The following is a 16608-nucleotide window of genomic DNA, read 5'->3' on the forward strand; positions in this document are numbered from 1 at the left end:
CTGGGCAAAAGGATTGCTAGAAAGTTATTCAGGTGAGGAGAAAATATGAGAAACTACAGGAAAGTCTTAACAGTGCCGAGTGACAGGTCATTGGAATGATGTGTATAGATTAAAAAAAATTGCAAATACATATTAAAAAAGAGAGGCTTTGTGCTGGTTATTGCACTTAGGAATGAGTTCTTGGAGTTGGGTAATTCTGTGAAAATATCAACTCGGCTTTTCACAACAGCAATCAGAAAAGTGAATAAGATGTTAGAAATTATTAAGAAACAAAGCTGGTGAAAGCCTTTCCTGTATACATCTGGGGTGTTCCTATGTCTCAGATACTGTATAAGTTCTGATCCTCAGCACATCCTACAAAAAAAGAGAGTAGAACTAGAAAATGTTGCCAAAACATTACAAGGAACAAGGGTAGATTGAATCTCCACTTTAAAAAATGGTTTATTAAGGAGAGAGGAGGCGACACAGGCGAAATCCTGTGTTGTGTCTGGGGAAGAGGAGTGAGGAATGTCTCTTCCCCAAGAAACTGGAAATGAAAAATAAAAATGCTTCCCTGGGTAATCATGTTTCTCTTCTGTGAAGGCTTAATTTTTGATGCAAAGTAAGAAAAAAAGTATAAAATGCATTTCTTTTCCGTGGACTGGGTACCTGCTTGTCCGTGAGCTCTGGGCAATATTTGCGGGTCGAGGTTTGTTGCCCGCCGTGCAATCGGACGTCGCTGCACTCGTGTGCCTGCGGACTATGGTGGTTCCCCAGGAACGACTTTGTTCTAATTACCTTTATAAATGTTTTATAAGAAATGCTTTTGACATTTTCCTGTGTGATCTGTAATTAGCATCTTAAATGCTTGAGGGTTTGTTTTTTTTTTATAAGGTAATGATCACTTTCTAGAATCCTAATAAATGGCAGTGATCCTATGGAACAGAAATGTACTGTAAAATGAGTGGGTTTATTTAATCTACATGGCAAACAGAAATCTCTCTCTAGCTACGGCTAGGGAAGATCAGCGCTTGGCAGGGCAGAGTTTGTCTAGCAGCAATGATGCTATTTTTATGCCCTCTTTTGGGATTTGCCAGTTGTCCTTTCTGATTATTTTGGGGAATAGATCTTCAAGAAACCTTGCCTGGTGTATTTAATACTCCTCTTTTCTGTCTTTTCAGGTTTCTTCATTGCCAGCAGCTACAGAACCTCCAAAACCCCATCCTAAAAAAGGTTGGTTTGAAGATATGATTGTGTTTCTTAGGTCGGTTGATTTTTAACATTTCTTTATAGTGTGTGCAGCTGTCTAGTAAGAAATAAATGTCCACTGGGAAAAGACGAGACTCTCTAGACTGTAAGCTGCTGAGTACAAGTACTTTTTTCTAGGATCTGTATGATCACTGGCTCAGTGCCGTTGTTGGCTGACTTATTGTATCTACAGCCTGCATCGTGTTTGCTTATAATCTGAGAAACTGTTTATTTTATTGTGTACATACTTGTTGGGCTGCTAATAAGTTTGATACTCATTTATCTTCTTAAATAATAAGAGACGTTTGTTCATTTTAGGTTCTTTACAATAACGTCTTGCTCTAGAAATGGGAAATGAACGTTGTGTTTCGTTGATTTTTTCATGTCACATTTTCTAAGTTTTGAAGTAAAAGAGATGTGCAAGTGAGATCAAACCAGTCATGTTGCAACTGGTTTTAGCTATAGTTAGTTTGGTTTTGAGGGTTTTTTTCATACTGAAAGTGAGAATTATTTAACTCAGTCTGAGTTGTTCTTTTGAAATCTTGATTGACTTTTATGCGGAACAGGAACAATTTCAGTTATCAGTTCAAAATGTTTGACTAAAGCCTGATGTTTTGTAAGGGGTCCAGTAAAGCCTGCAGCACAATTTGACGTTTCAGCCTCTCTTTCCTGTCTTCCCTTGCTCTTGTCCCGGCGCACGCGATGAGCATTTACTTCTCTGTAGTGAGAGAAGTGGTGAGCTGTGCTCACATTCCTCGTATGGATCTGTTCACTGGAGAGACTTCTGCGGCTGCCTAAGGTGAGGTTTGGGGTTTTTTTTGTGGATTTTCCTTTCTCAGGTGTCCAGAGGGCCCCATCAATTCAGATTATAATTAAGAGTGAAGTCTGTAGTGTTGCTAGAACCCCAATATACTTATAGTGCCAGTCAGAAGCAGTCCTCCTTTTCCCTTACCCTTTAACTCAGGCACGCTCAGTTGGGGAGCACTGTACTTTGGCCTTTCTCTACCCTGAATGTGTGATGTGCCTGTCAGAGTACACTTTGAGAGGAAATCTGCCATTATTTCTAAATTCCTTGTGATGGAGACTGCCTTGGTGATAAAGCTGGCATTAAAAAGGAGCTTATTGGGCAGCTGGGTACTACATCATAGTTTCTGCCTAAAGGTGAAGTTCTTCATCTTGGATGTAGGCCCTGGGAAGCTGGAAAAGCCACTTTGCTTTTGTTTTGGGGAGGTCAGGCTAACATCACATAGTCCCAGTTCCTGGTAGCAGAATTCCAGCACTTGAGCAGAACACGACTGTCCTGGAGACGGTGCTTGATGTTTCCGTAGGCCTGCAGCTATCGGCTTGCACAAGTCCAAGTCTCTTTTGTATGTTGCCCAGCGCTGAGAGGAAAAGATTGCCTCTGCTTCAGGCCTGTATGCAAGTAAAAATGAAAAGAAAATTTACTTTTATCTTGACTGTCAACTCTTTTAGAGCAAGGATTGCTGTTACTTTGAACCAATTAGCATGGCTTCTGTGGAGGCACTGATTCACTCCTTAGCGAGATGGTTCGTCTCCATCCTTTTCTATAAAGATTATGACTGATCTCCTCATCCTCAGTAACCCCCACCTTGTTCTGCCTTGTCGTGCAAGTCCCATCTATGATATTTGCGCTGACCGTGTGGGTTGGGAGGCTGCATCTTCTATCTGATTTTACAGGACAGTGTATTATTGCAGTTCTCTAAATAAAACATCTGTAAAGAGATTGGGCTGATGATGTTTGCCAAGAGATGGACTATCACTCCAGCACTCTTTCCTGGCGGGCTGAGGTCTATTAAATCACCTCTGCATAATTCATGAGTGAACGGAATAGCTGAAAAAGAAAGATGAGGCCATCAGCCTTACAAACAAGCTGCGGAGGTGTGCTGGATAGAAGCTGTTGTGCCTCTGTCAGCTTGCTTGTTAAACTGTCCGCCAAGTGCCTTCCTGCTTTTAAGTGTGTGCAATTTAATGTTGATTGATTGGGAGAATGAACTGTGGCAGTTGCAACTTTCTTAATGGGACTGCTTCTCCAGATCCCGCCTCTTGTTTGATAAAGGACTGCTTGTTCATGGCTGCTGAGGAGGAGTTTTCTCTCCTACTCAGCATTTTGCATTAACAGCCCTGAAACAGAGCTGGACGCTTCTTTAAAAAGGGCCACCAACGCTCCTTCAGGTTTTAAGTCTGAGGCTGGGCAAAGGCCGTGTGAAAGAATTGGTCTGTCTCCATCACCAGCCAATGTTCCTTCCACCTCCTTCATTTGGCGTTGGTGTTCACACAGCTGCATGCCATAGGGGAGGAAGCAGTAAATGAAACCCAGTTATTTGTGGCTCTGGATCTCCCTTGTATACTGATATGACCCTTGACTCAAAACTAACTATGGTGAAGAAAAAAAATAATCTAGCCTGTGACTTTTGTAATTCTGTTTTTTATCTCTTAAGGTAAATTGAGGCATCTCTAGTACCTGGCACACCTCAGGTAGTTCTGAAATGAAATGCCTTGGAAGCCTTTGTGGTTTACCATTTAACATTTGACTCTGTTGCCTTCAGTGCAGTGGGCAAAAGCTGATTTGAGCTGCCTGATCGTTAATCTCTAGGAAATGAGGGCAGCGATAAGATTTGTAATAGGGAGTGATATAATAATGTCCTTTGTGGGTGGGTGTGATGCTGGGGGCACGTAAAAGAGGAGGGGAAAGAACGAAGGTGATGTTGTGTATGCTTTTGTGGAGTTTGGCAGGAAAGAATAGCATCTTTTTCCTGTGACAGTTTGTTGTTTTTTTTTTTTTAATAAGATTTTTCTAGAACACCTTAATGGAGTTTCTCATCGTATTTTAGTTTGGCTGAGAATTATGGTGAACTTTAAGGAGCCAGGCAAATCTACATCAGTTCTGTTTTAATAGAAGAGTGCTGCTAAACTTATTTTAAGCTGATGTTTTTAAACACTGAATGGTAACTGTCTGTTGCAGCAATTTGCCTTTTTATATCTGCATTGTATTTTCAAGTAGGATGCAAGAGACATACTGAAACCAACATTAGTGCAAGCAGGTCTATGAAATACAGAGATCATATGGTGTAATAGTGTAGGCCCCTCTCCTATGAACAGTTTGGTGTGGATAAAATTTGTGCCCAAATAGAGCGTGTATTGTAATAACTAAATAATGTTGTTGTACACAAATGTGGTGGAGTACGACCAAGTCATTGCTGAAGTCCTGCCTGTAATGGTCACAGTGCCTGGATTCAGATTGTAACAGCTTGCTTGTGTGTATACTGGGTAGGAGTAAGGTATTACACTGATGTTTTTGAGAATGTGATGTCAAATTTGCAAAAAGTCATTTGAATGACAAAAACAAATGTGAGTTTTGTTGTGTAACCAGAAGGAACACCAGAAGACCGTGTTTTCACTCTGACCTGTGATGCAGATGAGAATACGTTGGATACTGTTGAACCGTGCAACCTGAGAGTCATGCAGCTTCCCCTCGCTGTTGCGTTGCTTTCCTCCTGTGGATGCTCCTTTCATCAACTGTCCGTGAGACGAGAAAAAATGCAAACCTAGAACCAGTGTTTAGCAACCTGATTTTATGGCTCTTAAACAAGAATAACGTCGAGTTAAGAGGCAGAATTTGCTCTTGACTTAGCTGCTGTCAGGGCAGATCCACCATGTGGCTTTTAGGTTAAGAAAGCCTGAAAGGCTGGGATTTAAGAGAGTCTGTCTTGCAGGCAGGTCAGCCCAAAGGGAAGGTGATGAGCATTCAACAAGCGTATAAAGGGTCTGGAGCAGATTGTGGTGGTGGGGAAAGGCGTTGTACACAGCAATCAGGTTAGAAATCTCTATGCCTAGCAATCTAAATTAAAGGGACCAGCAGAAGGCAAACCCCTTGGAGTATCTTGTAGCTGCACTTGGTGACAACCATTATTCAGCAGCTGACATGTTAGTAGCTAAAACCATTCATTATTTTGTCCTTTACCCCCCGTGGGGAGAACTGCTCTGAAATCAATTCCCTTTGTTGCTACATCAAGATCCATAACTCTCCCCATGTTGATATTTTGTCCCCAAGCAATTGATGGTAGAATAAAGGGAGCTCTGTTCCTTGAAGCAATGTAGAGTTAATATCAGCCTGCTGAGATGGGGTTTTAATCTCCCTGCTGCATTTTAAATTAATCAGATATTTTCCACAATGCTTTACTAGTTTTGAATTGAAATAGGCTGCCTCCCATCTTTCCACTTTCCTTTTGCCACACAGGCCAATCAAGCCATTTTATAGTAACTGATAGTACTGTAGCAGAGAAGCGCTTTTACCAGCTTGTATTGTTGATTTTTATGGAACATAACTTGAATTTATTTCCCTTTATCGTGGAAAAAAATATCTAGAAAGGAAGTTCTGGGCTCATGTTAGTCTAATAACAGTTCAGAGGTTAATGGAACAATTTTAAATGCATTTGGATTTCTACACAAATATTAGACCTCAGATTTTCTGAGATTCAGTGATGGCTTTTTAATAACAAGGTAGAATCCTAAAAATATATATATTATAATAAATACACTGAAGCAAAATAAAATAGATTTCGCTTGAGTCACTGGGAAGAACTTGGGCTAGAAATCCATTAGACTGCGAAGGAGAATTCTGAATTGTTACCAGCCACCTCTATGTTCACCCAAGGAAGGGTCAGGTAGATAATTTTCAAAGTGAAAATCTTCCCCTTGTGAATTGTAAAAGGGATTAAGTGTTCTCCCCAGTCCTGGGCATTGGGATATTTTATGGATACTTTGTAGGTATGTTTTTTCTAGGGTTTGAAGCAAGGAATTCTGCCTTGGTTTAACTGTGACCTTTGGCAATGCGCTTTGACTTTTGTTTCTTTCCATTTATCAACCATAAGATTGGTGTAATATTCAATGGCAGTATTTGGATGCTGCAGGCTTTCAGTTAATAAAAGATTTGGAGACATTAAATGAAAGATATTGTATAAATGCATATATTGCAATGTACTACTCGGCCTGTTTGAGTGCTCCTAAAGATAGTACTGAAGGGTGCAGGCAAGATATCTGGGAGAAATTTTATAGGGAGAAATTTTAGCATACCCCGTGGTCAGGTCTGCCTGTTAGGCATTTTAACGTGCTCAACGCTTTACGTCAGAGCACTTCTGTAAAATAAACCAGGTGTCTGGATGTTTCAAGGCTTGTGAGTCTTCATCTTACTTTTTTTTAGGCGATTTTGCCATTTCTGTCTTGTGTGATTATGAGCATAACTAGCAAAAATGTCTCGTAAGGCCATGGCGAGCCATTGAAAGGGAAAAAATGACATTCTCTCAGCTTTTATTACATTCTCCATTTCAGAGACAAAGTAAGTTACTGACCCAAGATTAAAACAGCTGATGAAGTAGGTTTATCAGCAATAAACACACAAGTGCTTGGTGTCCCTTTGTAAGTAATAGCAAAGTTCGATTAGATTTGGCTATTGCAGATAAATTAGGTAATAGAAATAGGGAAGTGTGTAATGTAAATGTGTGTTTTAAAGCTGTGGTTGTATCCTGTTCTTAAACTCTGCGGTAATGAGGGTGTTCTTCTTTGTGGCTCAAAGTTACCACAGTTTTACCTCACAGAAACCTGCGTTTTGGATAGATGACAATGACACGGTATTTTGCATCTTACCAGGGTAGTTTCTTTTGTTTAATTGAATTTTGAGATATTCTCAAGCAGTATGCGTTATTCTTGTCCAGCTAAATCCCACGTCAGTATTTAGCTCAAAGACTGATAGTGCCGTTCTTTTCATGTGGGTGCTCATCCTTGAAGCCAAGGCTGTAGTCAGTGAGTTCTAATAAAAAATAATTGCACGTGCTGATTTGCTGGGCAGTAAAGCTCACTTTATCTGGTATTGACTTTGGTTAGGAAGTACTCATGATGATAAGCAATCATCAAAACGAGACTGTTTTTGTTAGATAATAACTAACTTTCAGATTATGCAGAAGTAGATAAGTGGCTTCTGATGATCTGTCCTGCAAAAATGCATCTCGCTCTGTCTCCGGGCAGTCCCTGCTCCCTCAGATGAACCGATGGCAATCCCTCCTGCTCCTGCAGATATTGTAAGGGATGCTGCAAGTATTTTAATGGCTCGAGCACTCTGAAGAACAGGAACTTTTTAGTACCCCGAGGAGTTGATTCTGTGCACTTTCAGAGCTGATAATTTCTGAATTCCTGATACATTTCCTTAAATCAGTATAAATCCATTCTTTGAGCCAGCTTCAAAGCTGCCTTTGAACTTGTAACAGTGAAGCTGCCCAAGAAATCCAGATAAAAAACAACCCCCTTGAGTTAAATTAATTAATACTTTTAAGTGTGTCAAAAAGAAAAGATGGTAGTGGAAATGTCATGGTTGGGGGGAGCAAATGCAGTTCCCATACCTGTACGTACCAATTTGTTTCCATTTGGCCATGTGCAAGCCAGATTTTTTAGCTCATTTGAACCTACGGCCTTGTGGGAAGAAAATGATTTATAAATAACATAGATTAGTTGGTAATTACGTCATTGTTTTATACAAGAGAATCTGATATTTTCATCTCTGCAGTAAGTGGGTAGTAGTGCTGTGTGTATTTTGTTCAGGATCTGACACAACTGTTAATTTTGAATAGTGAGATTAAAAAAATGAATTATTGGGTTTGGGTAATTAAATTGTATAATATACTTCACTTCATCCTCTTCTCCCCAAAATAACAGCCAGTAATCCCTGCACCACAAAGAACTGGGAATATTTAAGATTGAATGTACTAGCACAGCTCTGCCCTCTTGTGTGTGTACATTAATATCTGTGATTAGAGGAACAGGGAATCCTTTGCAGACAGCATAGCAGGTGTGTTTTTCTGTCAAGACTAGTATCACTGTAAAATTTTAGTGCTAATTTTTAAATCAGAAGATTCATAGCTTCAGTTCTAGCTTTACATCTTTCAGCAGTTGTCAACCTATTTAATTTCCTCTCTGTAAAGAGGAAAATCAGTATCTGCTACTTAAGCCTGCTGCAAACTTAATTAGGCAATGAAAAGTGCCATAAAAGTGCCACTTCTTGTAGAAAGCGAGTATAATCTGAGTGTCTTTTGATAATTTGATAATTAAGAAATATATTACACTGGATTAGGATCAGGAGGAGGGTGAAATACAATAGCTCAGCTTTAGAGGATCTAAATGTACAATTGCAACGTATTACTTTAGGATCACATTTAAATTGGTAAATTTATTTTCTGGAGTTCCTTTGAAAGTCGTTGGTGCTAGGCAAGTTTCTTTTGTATTTTAAAGCACTCAACATCACGTTTGTCTGTTGGCATGCTGCTTACAGATAAAATGCCATCTCCCATTCTAAATTTAAAAATAATTTTATAAAAATAGTAAGTAACAAATTTAGGAAGACAGGGATTCATCCTTCTGAATTGAGTTATCTCTGACATAGAACAAGTCTCAGCAGATCACCGGTGCTCCGTATTTAGTCAGTGGAAAGCCCATCTGATGCCATTCCTCCGACCTCTCCCAGCCACCTGTTTTGGGATGCAATGAATCACTCCCCCAGGATGTCTGTTCCTCTCCTTTACCTTAAAGAACAGACCAAGGCAAGTAATTCAGATGTCTTAATTTTCAGACACTTAAGTTAAAGGACGTGTATCCCACTCAAGAATGTCAGAATGAATGTTGTCTGTGCAACTTGAATTCGAGCCTTTGAGTCTTTAGTGACATAATTACACTTTGGCTTTAGCCCAGCTCTCCAACATCATTCGTTGCACAGGAATGACGGGACTCGCTGAAAAAGGAACAGCTCACTGAGGGCTTTTTAAATAAAAGATATCTCCATTATTCTGTGTATAGCCAGTTGTCGTGTTTGTCTTCAGCTATCAAATCCCATAGATAAATTCCCTGATGCTGCAAGGTTCTTCTGTGTCATACTCAAACCGTGCATTATACATTAGAGGCTCTTAAGAGACGATACTTGCTTTTCAAGAAGACATTTTGGGTTCCCCAGTGCTTGAGGTCTTGCTTTTTCAGAGTTACCAAGCACATATACTGCAACGCTTCCATGGCCAGAGCACGACTGCTGCCCATCCTGCTTGCTGGAGCGAATGCTGGGTAGGCAATACTGGCTCTCATGTCTTTCAAGCTGTACAGCCAAAAATGATGGATGGACATGTAGTGGCTGCCTTTGGGAAGCCTGCTTAGGTGATTTTTCCAGCTTTGTAACAGAAATCGGAGTGAGGTTTCCTGTCTTACGAGCAGCTTTTCAGGGTCTTAATGAAGAGACTGTTCATTCACTCCTTTCAGAGTCTGTCCCTTTTGCTGCGGACATTTTAAGCTGTGTAACAGACACTGCAGAAATCCTGTGATTTAGTCACTGTTTTATTCATATTTCTCAACAATTTCGTTCACTGTCTGACCTTGATTCATTTTTATATTCATCATCATTAGAAAGAGGCAGGGCACCTGGTGAAAATACTGGTGTGTTCCTGTAATTGTAGATGTGCTCGTGTAATAAAAGACTGTATCGTTCAGACATTCATGCAATAGGGAAGAGTGAAGGCTGCACAGGCAAAGATTCATCTTGGGACAGACGTTCAATGTGGAAAACTTCATCCTGGGGCAAGAAGTCTGGAAGAAGTTCGTGCATTCAAAAAATAGGATCTCAGAGTAGGAAATGTTGAACCATTTACAAGACCAACTTCTGTATTTTTTATATATATATATATATTTTTTTTCTTCTTATATAATATGCTTCTAATATAATATTCTTCTTTGGCAGTGGATGAAATGAGGACAGGTTCTAGGTTCTTCCACTCCCTATTGAGTGGGAAGTTTCAAAGACTGCCAGGGCTGGATTGTGGTGCTTTCCCTGTTGTAATTTTATTTTGCTTTTTAAGAGGAAACCTTTTCCTTACAAATGCCTTTAATGATTTTAGTTTCAGTTTCCATGTAAAATACCTCACGCCGTAGACAGAAAAAGACTAAGCATAAGAATTTAAGCCAAAGGAAGGATTAGACTGGAAATCCCAAAGCTACCGTGCTCCTGATACTGGAATTAAGGAGAAGCTGGTTACGCAGGTTATTTTGGGAATGCCTACAGCCAGTGTTGCTTCGTTTGCGGGGGAAATATCTTCCATCCCTGCTTTGCTGTGGGAGGAGACGGTGGGTAGTCACCAGTTAATATCTCAGACCTCCTGTGCTATTTATAAGCCATTTTATTCAGAAGCCCTCTGTGATGGTGTACTCTACTCCCTTTATTTAGGAACAGCATTGGCAAATAGACACTCAGAGGGAGCTTGGTCTCCTTTTTGCCTACCAGGACATTGAGCGCAAGGCATCAAGCAGGAAAAAAATGGTTTAAATGGAGAATATAACAGTTGGGGTGCTATGCCAGGGGTTGGATCCCTGAATATCTCCAAGCGCAGGGATATCTCTCAATCCCTGAATATCTCCAAGCGCCAATCCTCAGGGATTTGAGAACTATTGTGCAAATCAGCCTATTTTTTTCTAGATTAGCTTGTGTTTAAAAGCAAAAATAACAAAAGCTCTTTCAGATCCTTGTTTTTCTTCTGTTCAGAGCGCGTGTCTCTGCTCAGCAGTCAGTGCTCGTGGTGAAAACTGGCTCGTGCAGAGGAAACAGACTTTCAGTTTTGATTTTTTAAGGAAATAAAGAAGATTCTACTTTTTCAATTTCCTTTTTAAAGTACACATTTGTTACTAAATTTCGCCCCAATGTTATTTGCTTGAACCAAATTTTAGGCTTGAATCAAGCACTATTAGTCCTGAATCAAATTTTTTGTGTCATAACGGTCAGGCTAATGTATTTGTGCTAATGCACGTAATTCCCCCCTCCCTCATCGAATGGAGTCAGGATTGCAGAGTGGTATCTCGCCAACCTCATACTGCTAATGGAGATTTTCCCAGTAACCAAACTGGTTCTACCACTGGGAACCTCATTGTGGCACTGGGAAGTCCAGAGTGGTCACAAGTGTGTATTTATTTACAGATCTTCCCACTTTACCTTAAGGGTAAACTTCAGCAGCACATACTAGGAGGCATTTATATTGAATAATCAGTGTTGAGTTTTGTCTTGTAGATAAAAACATTGTTATTTGGAGTAACTCGGAACTTTAAATGTCTTAAAACAGGAAAACCACTGAAGTCTGAGCTAGCAGCTCTTTAAGATTTATGCAGTGTAAACTAACAACAGAAAATGCCTGTTTTTTTTCTTTGCCCTAGTGCATAAATCAGCTTTAAGATAAAATTCTCAGCTCTTCTATATAGCTTTGGCTAATTTTCCTGCAGGGGGAGGTGTAGAGTCAGAAATGTTGCTTTTTTGTTTAAATCTGCTGCTGTTTTTCAGTCTCCTTCCAGTTTTCTCTGTGTATTGTGAAGCTATTAATACTTGATAGTAAGATCACAGCTATGAATTATGGCTTTCTTGCTAGCACCAGAATTGTATATGATGAGTTTTATTAACCCCAGCTGACTGTAAATAATGAGGAACCATACGGGTTTATTGTTTGATTTAAAGGTGTTTCAGCAGCAATTTGCAAAAGGAAAATAGGGGAAAGGGGATTAAATGGAGAGAATTGCTACAGTAAAGGGCTCTGTCCTTTTTTCTGTTGTTTATATCCATTTTACAGGTATTTGTGTACACAAACACCTGTATTCTCACGTATATACATACGTGTATACTCACACGCGATGAGTGAAATACAGCATAAATAACCTCTTCTGGGTGGTAATTTTTCATCATTAGTGAGTTTTGAATACATTATGTCTCCATTTATGCAGTTTTCAAACTCCAAGGATGGATCTGGGCATAGGAAGACCAATGTTCCTATATTAGTTTTCTTTCAAAGCTATAATGTATTCATATTGCTACAGTCTCAATAAAAGCCTTTGAGTGTCCGATTAAGGAAGAGGATTTCTTGTTAAACAAGTGCATCAGCCTAGCTAGGAATTTGTAGGATGCTCCTCTGATATGAAGGCAGTCTTTTATTTTTAAATCTAAAAGCCTTGATATTAGAGCCTTAAAATGCTTTCTATCTGTTATTCATACCTTATTTTGGAAGATACAATTCCCTGGCAGTGGTACGTTGTTTTATAGTAGCTATTTGAGTTTGTGCCTTATTATTTTAATATTATTTTTGTTTAGAAGATAGTCATTACGACTCTGTCACTGGTTTTACAAATGGTAGCATAATTCCTCACATTGGCAGCTTGTGAAGCTCAAGGCAAAAAGGAGATATGCACAGCTGGTTTCATCCTAGCCTTTCCCTCCCTATCAATGTTTATTTAACATGGTTGTGAGAGCGCCAAGCTTCATTTTGGACTGTAACCACAGCTATGTCCGCCAGTAAACCTTCCCCAAGCTCCGCAAGTGGGAATAATTGTCATCCTGGCAATAATGTCAGCAAATGTCTCCACGAGGCTGAGTTGGGAATTGCCGGATGCAGTGGATGTTGGTCCTGAAAGACTTTGATGTGGTACCTCTCAGATTTGGATTGTCTCCTCCAGTAGCAGCTGAATTGTGTTTATGCCATTGCGAGTTCGCTGTTAAGCCGATGACCAGAATTACTTTAAAAAGGGAAATGAATCTCAAATCAAAAAGATCAATCCTGCTTCTGTGTGCTAGAGCAAGCCTTGCCCAATGATGGGAGATGATAACCTCGCTCCCTTGTGGCTTCACCGCAGCAGAGCTTCCCGCTTTGATTTCTTCAGAGCAAGATGCACTTTACCGAATTCTTCTTTGGTGCAGATCTCTTAGTAGCAAAATGTTACAATAGAGACTTGAGTCATTGCCTTTGTGTTTATTGATTTTGAAAATCCCTGTGTGCTTGAATGCTATTTTACAACATGAAATTTTTAATTAGAATTTGGAAAGGGACAATTGAGTCAGGATGCAGATTAGGCCTTTTGGATAATATCTTACCCACGTACCTGGTACCTACCACAATAGATCCAGACCATGACTCATGAGGCTACTGCAGAATAAAAAAAATAAAATACTTTCATTTAAATACTTTATTGAAGATTTTCTGCCCTTTCCTTGTGCTGTATGTTATGTGTGGCTTAGGTTATTATGGATTTTGGTCTGATAACAGGTTCTTCTTTGTGTCTTCTTGAGTCTTTTGCTCCTTTGCTTCTCCTCCAGGCTCTTCTTGCTGCTCTTGCTCAGTTCACTGCAGGTTGGGTTGCAAGGCTGGAGGGACAGGAGTGAAATGGGGCTCAGACTCTTTCCATTAAGCTGGGGTGGAGGAATATCTGGGCTCTGACCTGTTTTTTTAGTATGATGAGACTAAAATGTGAACTTGAGCTCCTTCTCCACCTCAGAGAACCGTAGCCAATCCATGCTTCTCACAGGAAGGGTGCTAGAGTGCTCTAGGCAGCTGGCAGTTTGCACGCTGGGGAAAATAAGGTGATGGGTGAAAGGCTGTCTGATGGCTACAGTTGTTGAAGGCCACTTTACTTTGGCTATACCCACAACGAAAATGGTCTCTTTGCATCTGGCAATTTCTTCAAGAGGATGGCTGGTGCTTTAGCAATCGTTTCCTCCATGAAATTTGATAGGAGCCTTCTGGGGCTTTTTTTTCCTCCTCTCTCTTTACAGCAATTTCAAAACCCTTTTATTAAGTCTAAAACCCACTGTTTGATAGTTCATATCTAAGCTATAATTACCCAATATGAAGATGCAAGCACAAAATAATTTCCTAGGGAGGCTTACACAAAAGGGAATAACTCTGATTATTTTTTTTTTCAGTCCTTTGAGAAAATCTATAACAGGATGAATAAAGTGAAGAACGATGATAGCGCAGCACAGATACAAACCTGATGATCTTACTCCGATTCTGTTGGGGTTTCCGCTCCAGTGGCTTCCTTAAAGGAGCATTGTCAGAAAGAAAAATCACATTGCTGGAAGTGGGTTGTGCAATCAATCACTGGCCACCGAGAAAGTGGGGGATCAGATGGATTCCCTTTTGAATTCAATCAAAACACTTCAAAGAAACTGGCATGTCTCTCAACTGAGGTATTTAATCATATATTTTGTGCCTGGCTCCCTGTCGCAGTTGCTTAATGAGACTAGACTTTTGTAATCCCAGAAAAGATAATTATGCAAGTTATAAACCCTTTTCACTGTAGATACCAAGTTTTTGGATAATTGTGTTTTCTTGGACTGGCCCTTGAGCAGATTGATTTACGGAAAATAATGGCTTTTTTCTTTTCTTTCACTGCTAGAATGGTATAAACTACTATTTTCTAACCTGTAGTCCCTGCATCCCTGCAGTGCCTGGATTGTTTGTGAGGGCTCTGCGAAAGGTGACAAAGAAAAGCATGTTTTCATATGATCTGCAGCAGTTACATATGAGGAACTTCTGAAGGTCTATATATTGGAAAAAATGGAAAATTGCAATATACGCAGCCTGAGGGACTTGATGAATGTGCTCAGCTCCTCCCGGAGAGGCCAAATTCGTCGGCCTTTCTCTGTACAGAAACCTTCTGAACGGCCAGTTGCGGCAGTATGTGTTCCCAGCTCTAATTAGTGTGAGATTGCAAACCATTATATGCCATATGGAGCCTCCACTGTTCCTGATCATCCTTGTGCTTGAGAAGACTGAGGTGTGCTGCTGGTCCTTCTTTCTGTTACTCTGCCCCTCGTAGCATCCCCCATGGCTGGATCCAGCCATACATCACTCTTCAGGCTGATGCAGCAAGAGCTGAGTGACACACATCATCAGTGTGTGGGGTTTTTTTAGGTATTCTGTGGGTAATTATTAAACTCAGAAAAAATACTTGGATATTAGGACCAGCAATGATTGAATTGAGTCCTTCCAGAAGGCACAGGATGTTTTATTCCCTTTCTCTGGAGTTAGAGTCCCAAATAGCCAGGGATTTGTATTTCCCTTTTCTTCAGAAAAATGCAGTGATCCTTTACACTGGGACAGTCGTATCAGGAGGCTGGGGGAGCAAACCTAAGGGAGATAAATGCACCAGAAGTAGGTATCTCACTGCTTTCGTGGAAAAACAGAAATGCAGATTAAGATGGTTGTGGCTCTGGAGAGGTGTATAAATAATTTGCATTACTTCTTCCTGCATCTGAATAGAGTGTAGAGCCTGGTAATAATCCTTTACTTCCCACAGCCTTTCTTGGGGGGGATCAGACCTGTTCCTGTGTCAAATTTATTAATTTCCTTACAATTTCTATGTCCTTCCTCTCTTCTCTGCCCTCTGTGGGTTCCACACCAGATTTGGTTCATGGTGTTTATGGCGGATTTCTGCAGAGAAGGGGTCAAACTGTTCCCATTTTCTTTCTGGAATAAACTCAGGGAGTCTATCAACTTTCTTCTATGAATCTTTGTGTTTGTTTTGTATTCAGATATAAGATTCACTTATATCTGTGAATTAATCTAGACATCTTTTTCGAAAGACATCAGAATTGTTTGTCTTTTTTCAATTTGCTTATCTTAGGGAAAAAGAAGAGAAAAAAGGAGAGTAATGTCTCCTCAATCAAGTGTGATGCTATTTCCAAATGAGTTTTAGGAGTGTAAAAAGTCCATGTGTTTTCCCAATTCCACATAAGTTACCTTAGCTCAGCGTATCGCCGGGGGAAGCAAAACTGTTTTATCTCTGCAGATGTGAATGCCATTCACTTCTGTGTCTCATGGTGTATTTTGATTTCTCTGTTTTCTCTCCAGGCCAGCTCTTTTAGGTAACTCCTCTGTTTTTTTGCAGTCTTGGACCCAGAAGGCAGGCGGTGTCTGTTTTACCCTTTTCTTTTGCAGCTTGATACTCTGCTCAGCACTCACTCTGACATTCAGCATTTCTTCCTTCCCAACCCTGTTCTCAGCAGGCGTTTCCGTAGCGTGGGAGTGGAGTATAATGTCCTTTTCGTCTTAAAAGTGTGAAAAAGCTCCTTTCTTCAGGAATTAAACAACTGATCTTCCATCCGCTCGCTGATGTACTGTCCTCTTAGCTTAGTCCAAAACATTCGTGTAGGTTCTAACATAATTTGGTCTCTCCCATCTCAGCTGGCAACACACCCCAGCCAGCTAGCTTTTGTGTATATTTTAACATTTATGGTGCTCTCTATTTCTTTTTAACCTCCCAGTAAGATGTGCACTACAGGCGATATCAGGTAGGAGACCAGGTGGGATATGTCTGGAGGGTCTTCTGATTAATCCCTATTTAAAACAGTTTTCATTGTATGTAATGATGCAGAATTTTGGAATTTTAAGCTGTATTAGTAGGCACAAAATGGCAAAGTATACTTTAGTTTTGACTGTAATTGAAATCTTTATGGTTAAATAGACTTCGCAATGTCTGCTCTTAAATCCATGATTACAAAAGAAACTCTGAAGTGCCCCTGACACA

At 40.1% G+C, this 16608-nt stretch overlaps 1 protein-coding gene across 3 annotated transcripts in view; it reads left to right on the forward strand.

The window, feature by feature from the left end:
- Positions 1–1177: 1177 nt before the first annotated feature.
- Positions 1178–16608, forward strand: part of BBS4 (Bardet-Biedl syndrome 4) — a 39706-nt gene continuing 24275 nt past the window's right edge. Inside the window, exon 1 of one of the 3 annotated variants that reach the window (XM_082322718.1) lies at positions 1178–1212. Coding sequence is in view for 1 of the 3 variants with exons in the window: in XM_082322716.1 (XP_082178842.1) it covers positions 14205–14266 (62 nt within the window). In the remaining 2 variants the exon portion in view is untranslated. Of the gene's footprint in view, positions 1213–14121; positions 14267–16608 lie in introns of those variants that run through there. The other 2 variants (XM_082322716.1, XM_082322717.1) reach the window with 2 other exon arrangements.

This window comes from Platalea leucorodia, assembly GCF_965183815.1.
Source record: "Platalea leucorodia genome assembly, chromosome: 9".
Taxonomy (NCBI): domain Eukaryota; kingdom Metazoa; phylum Chordata; class Aves; order Pelecaniformes; family Threskiornithidae; genus Platalea; species Platalea leucorodia.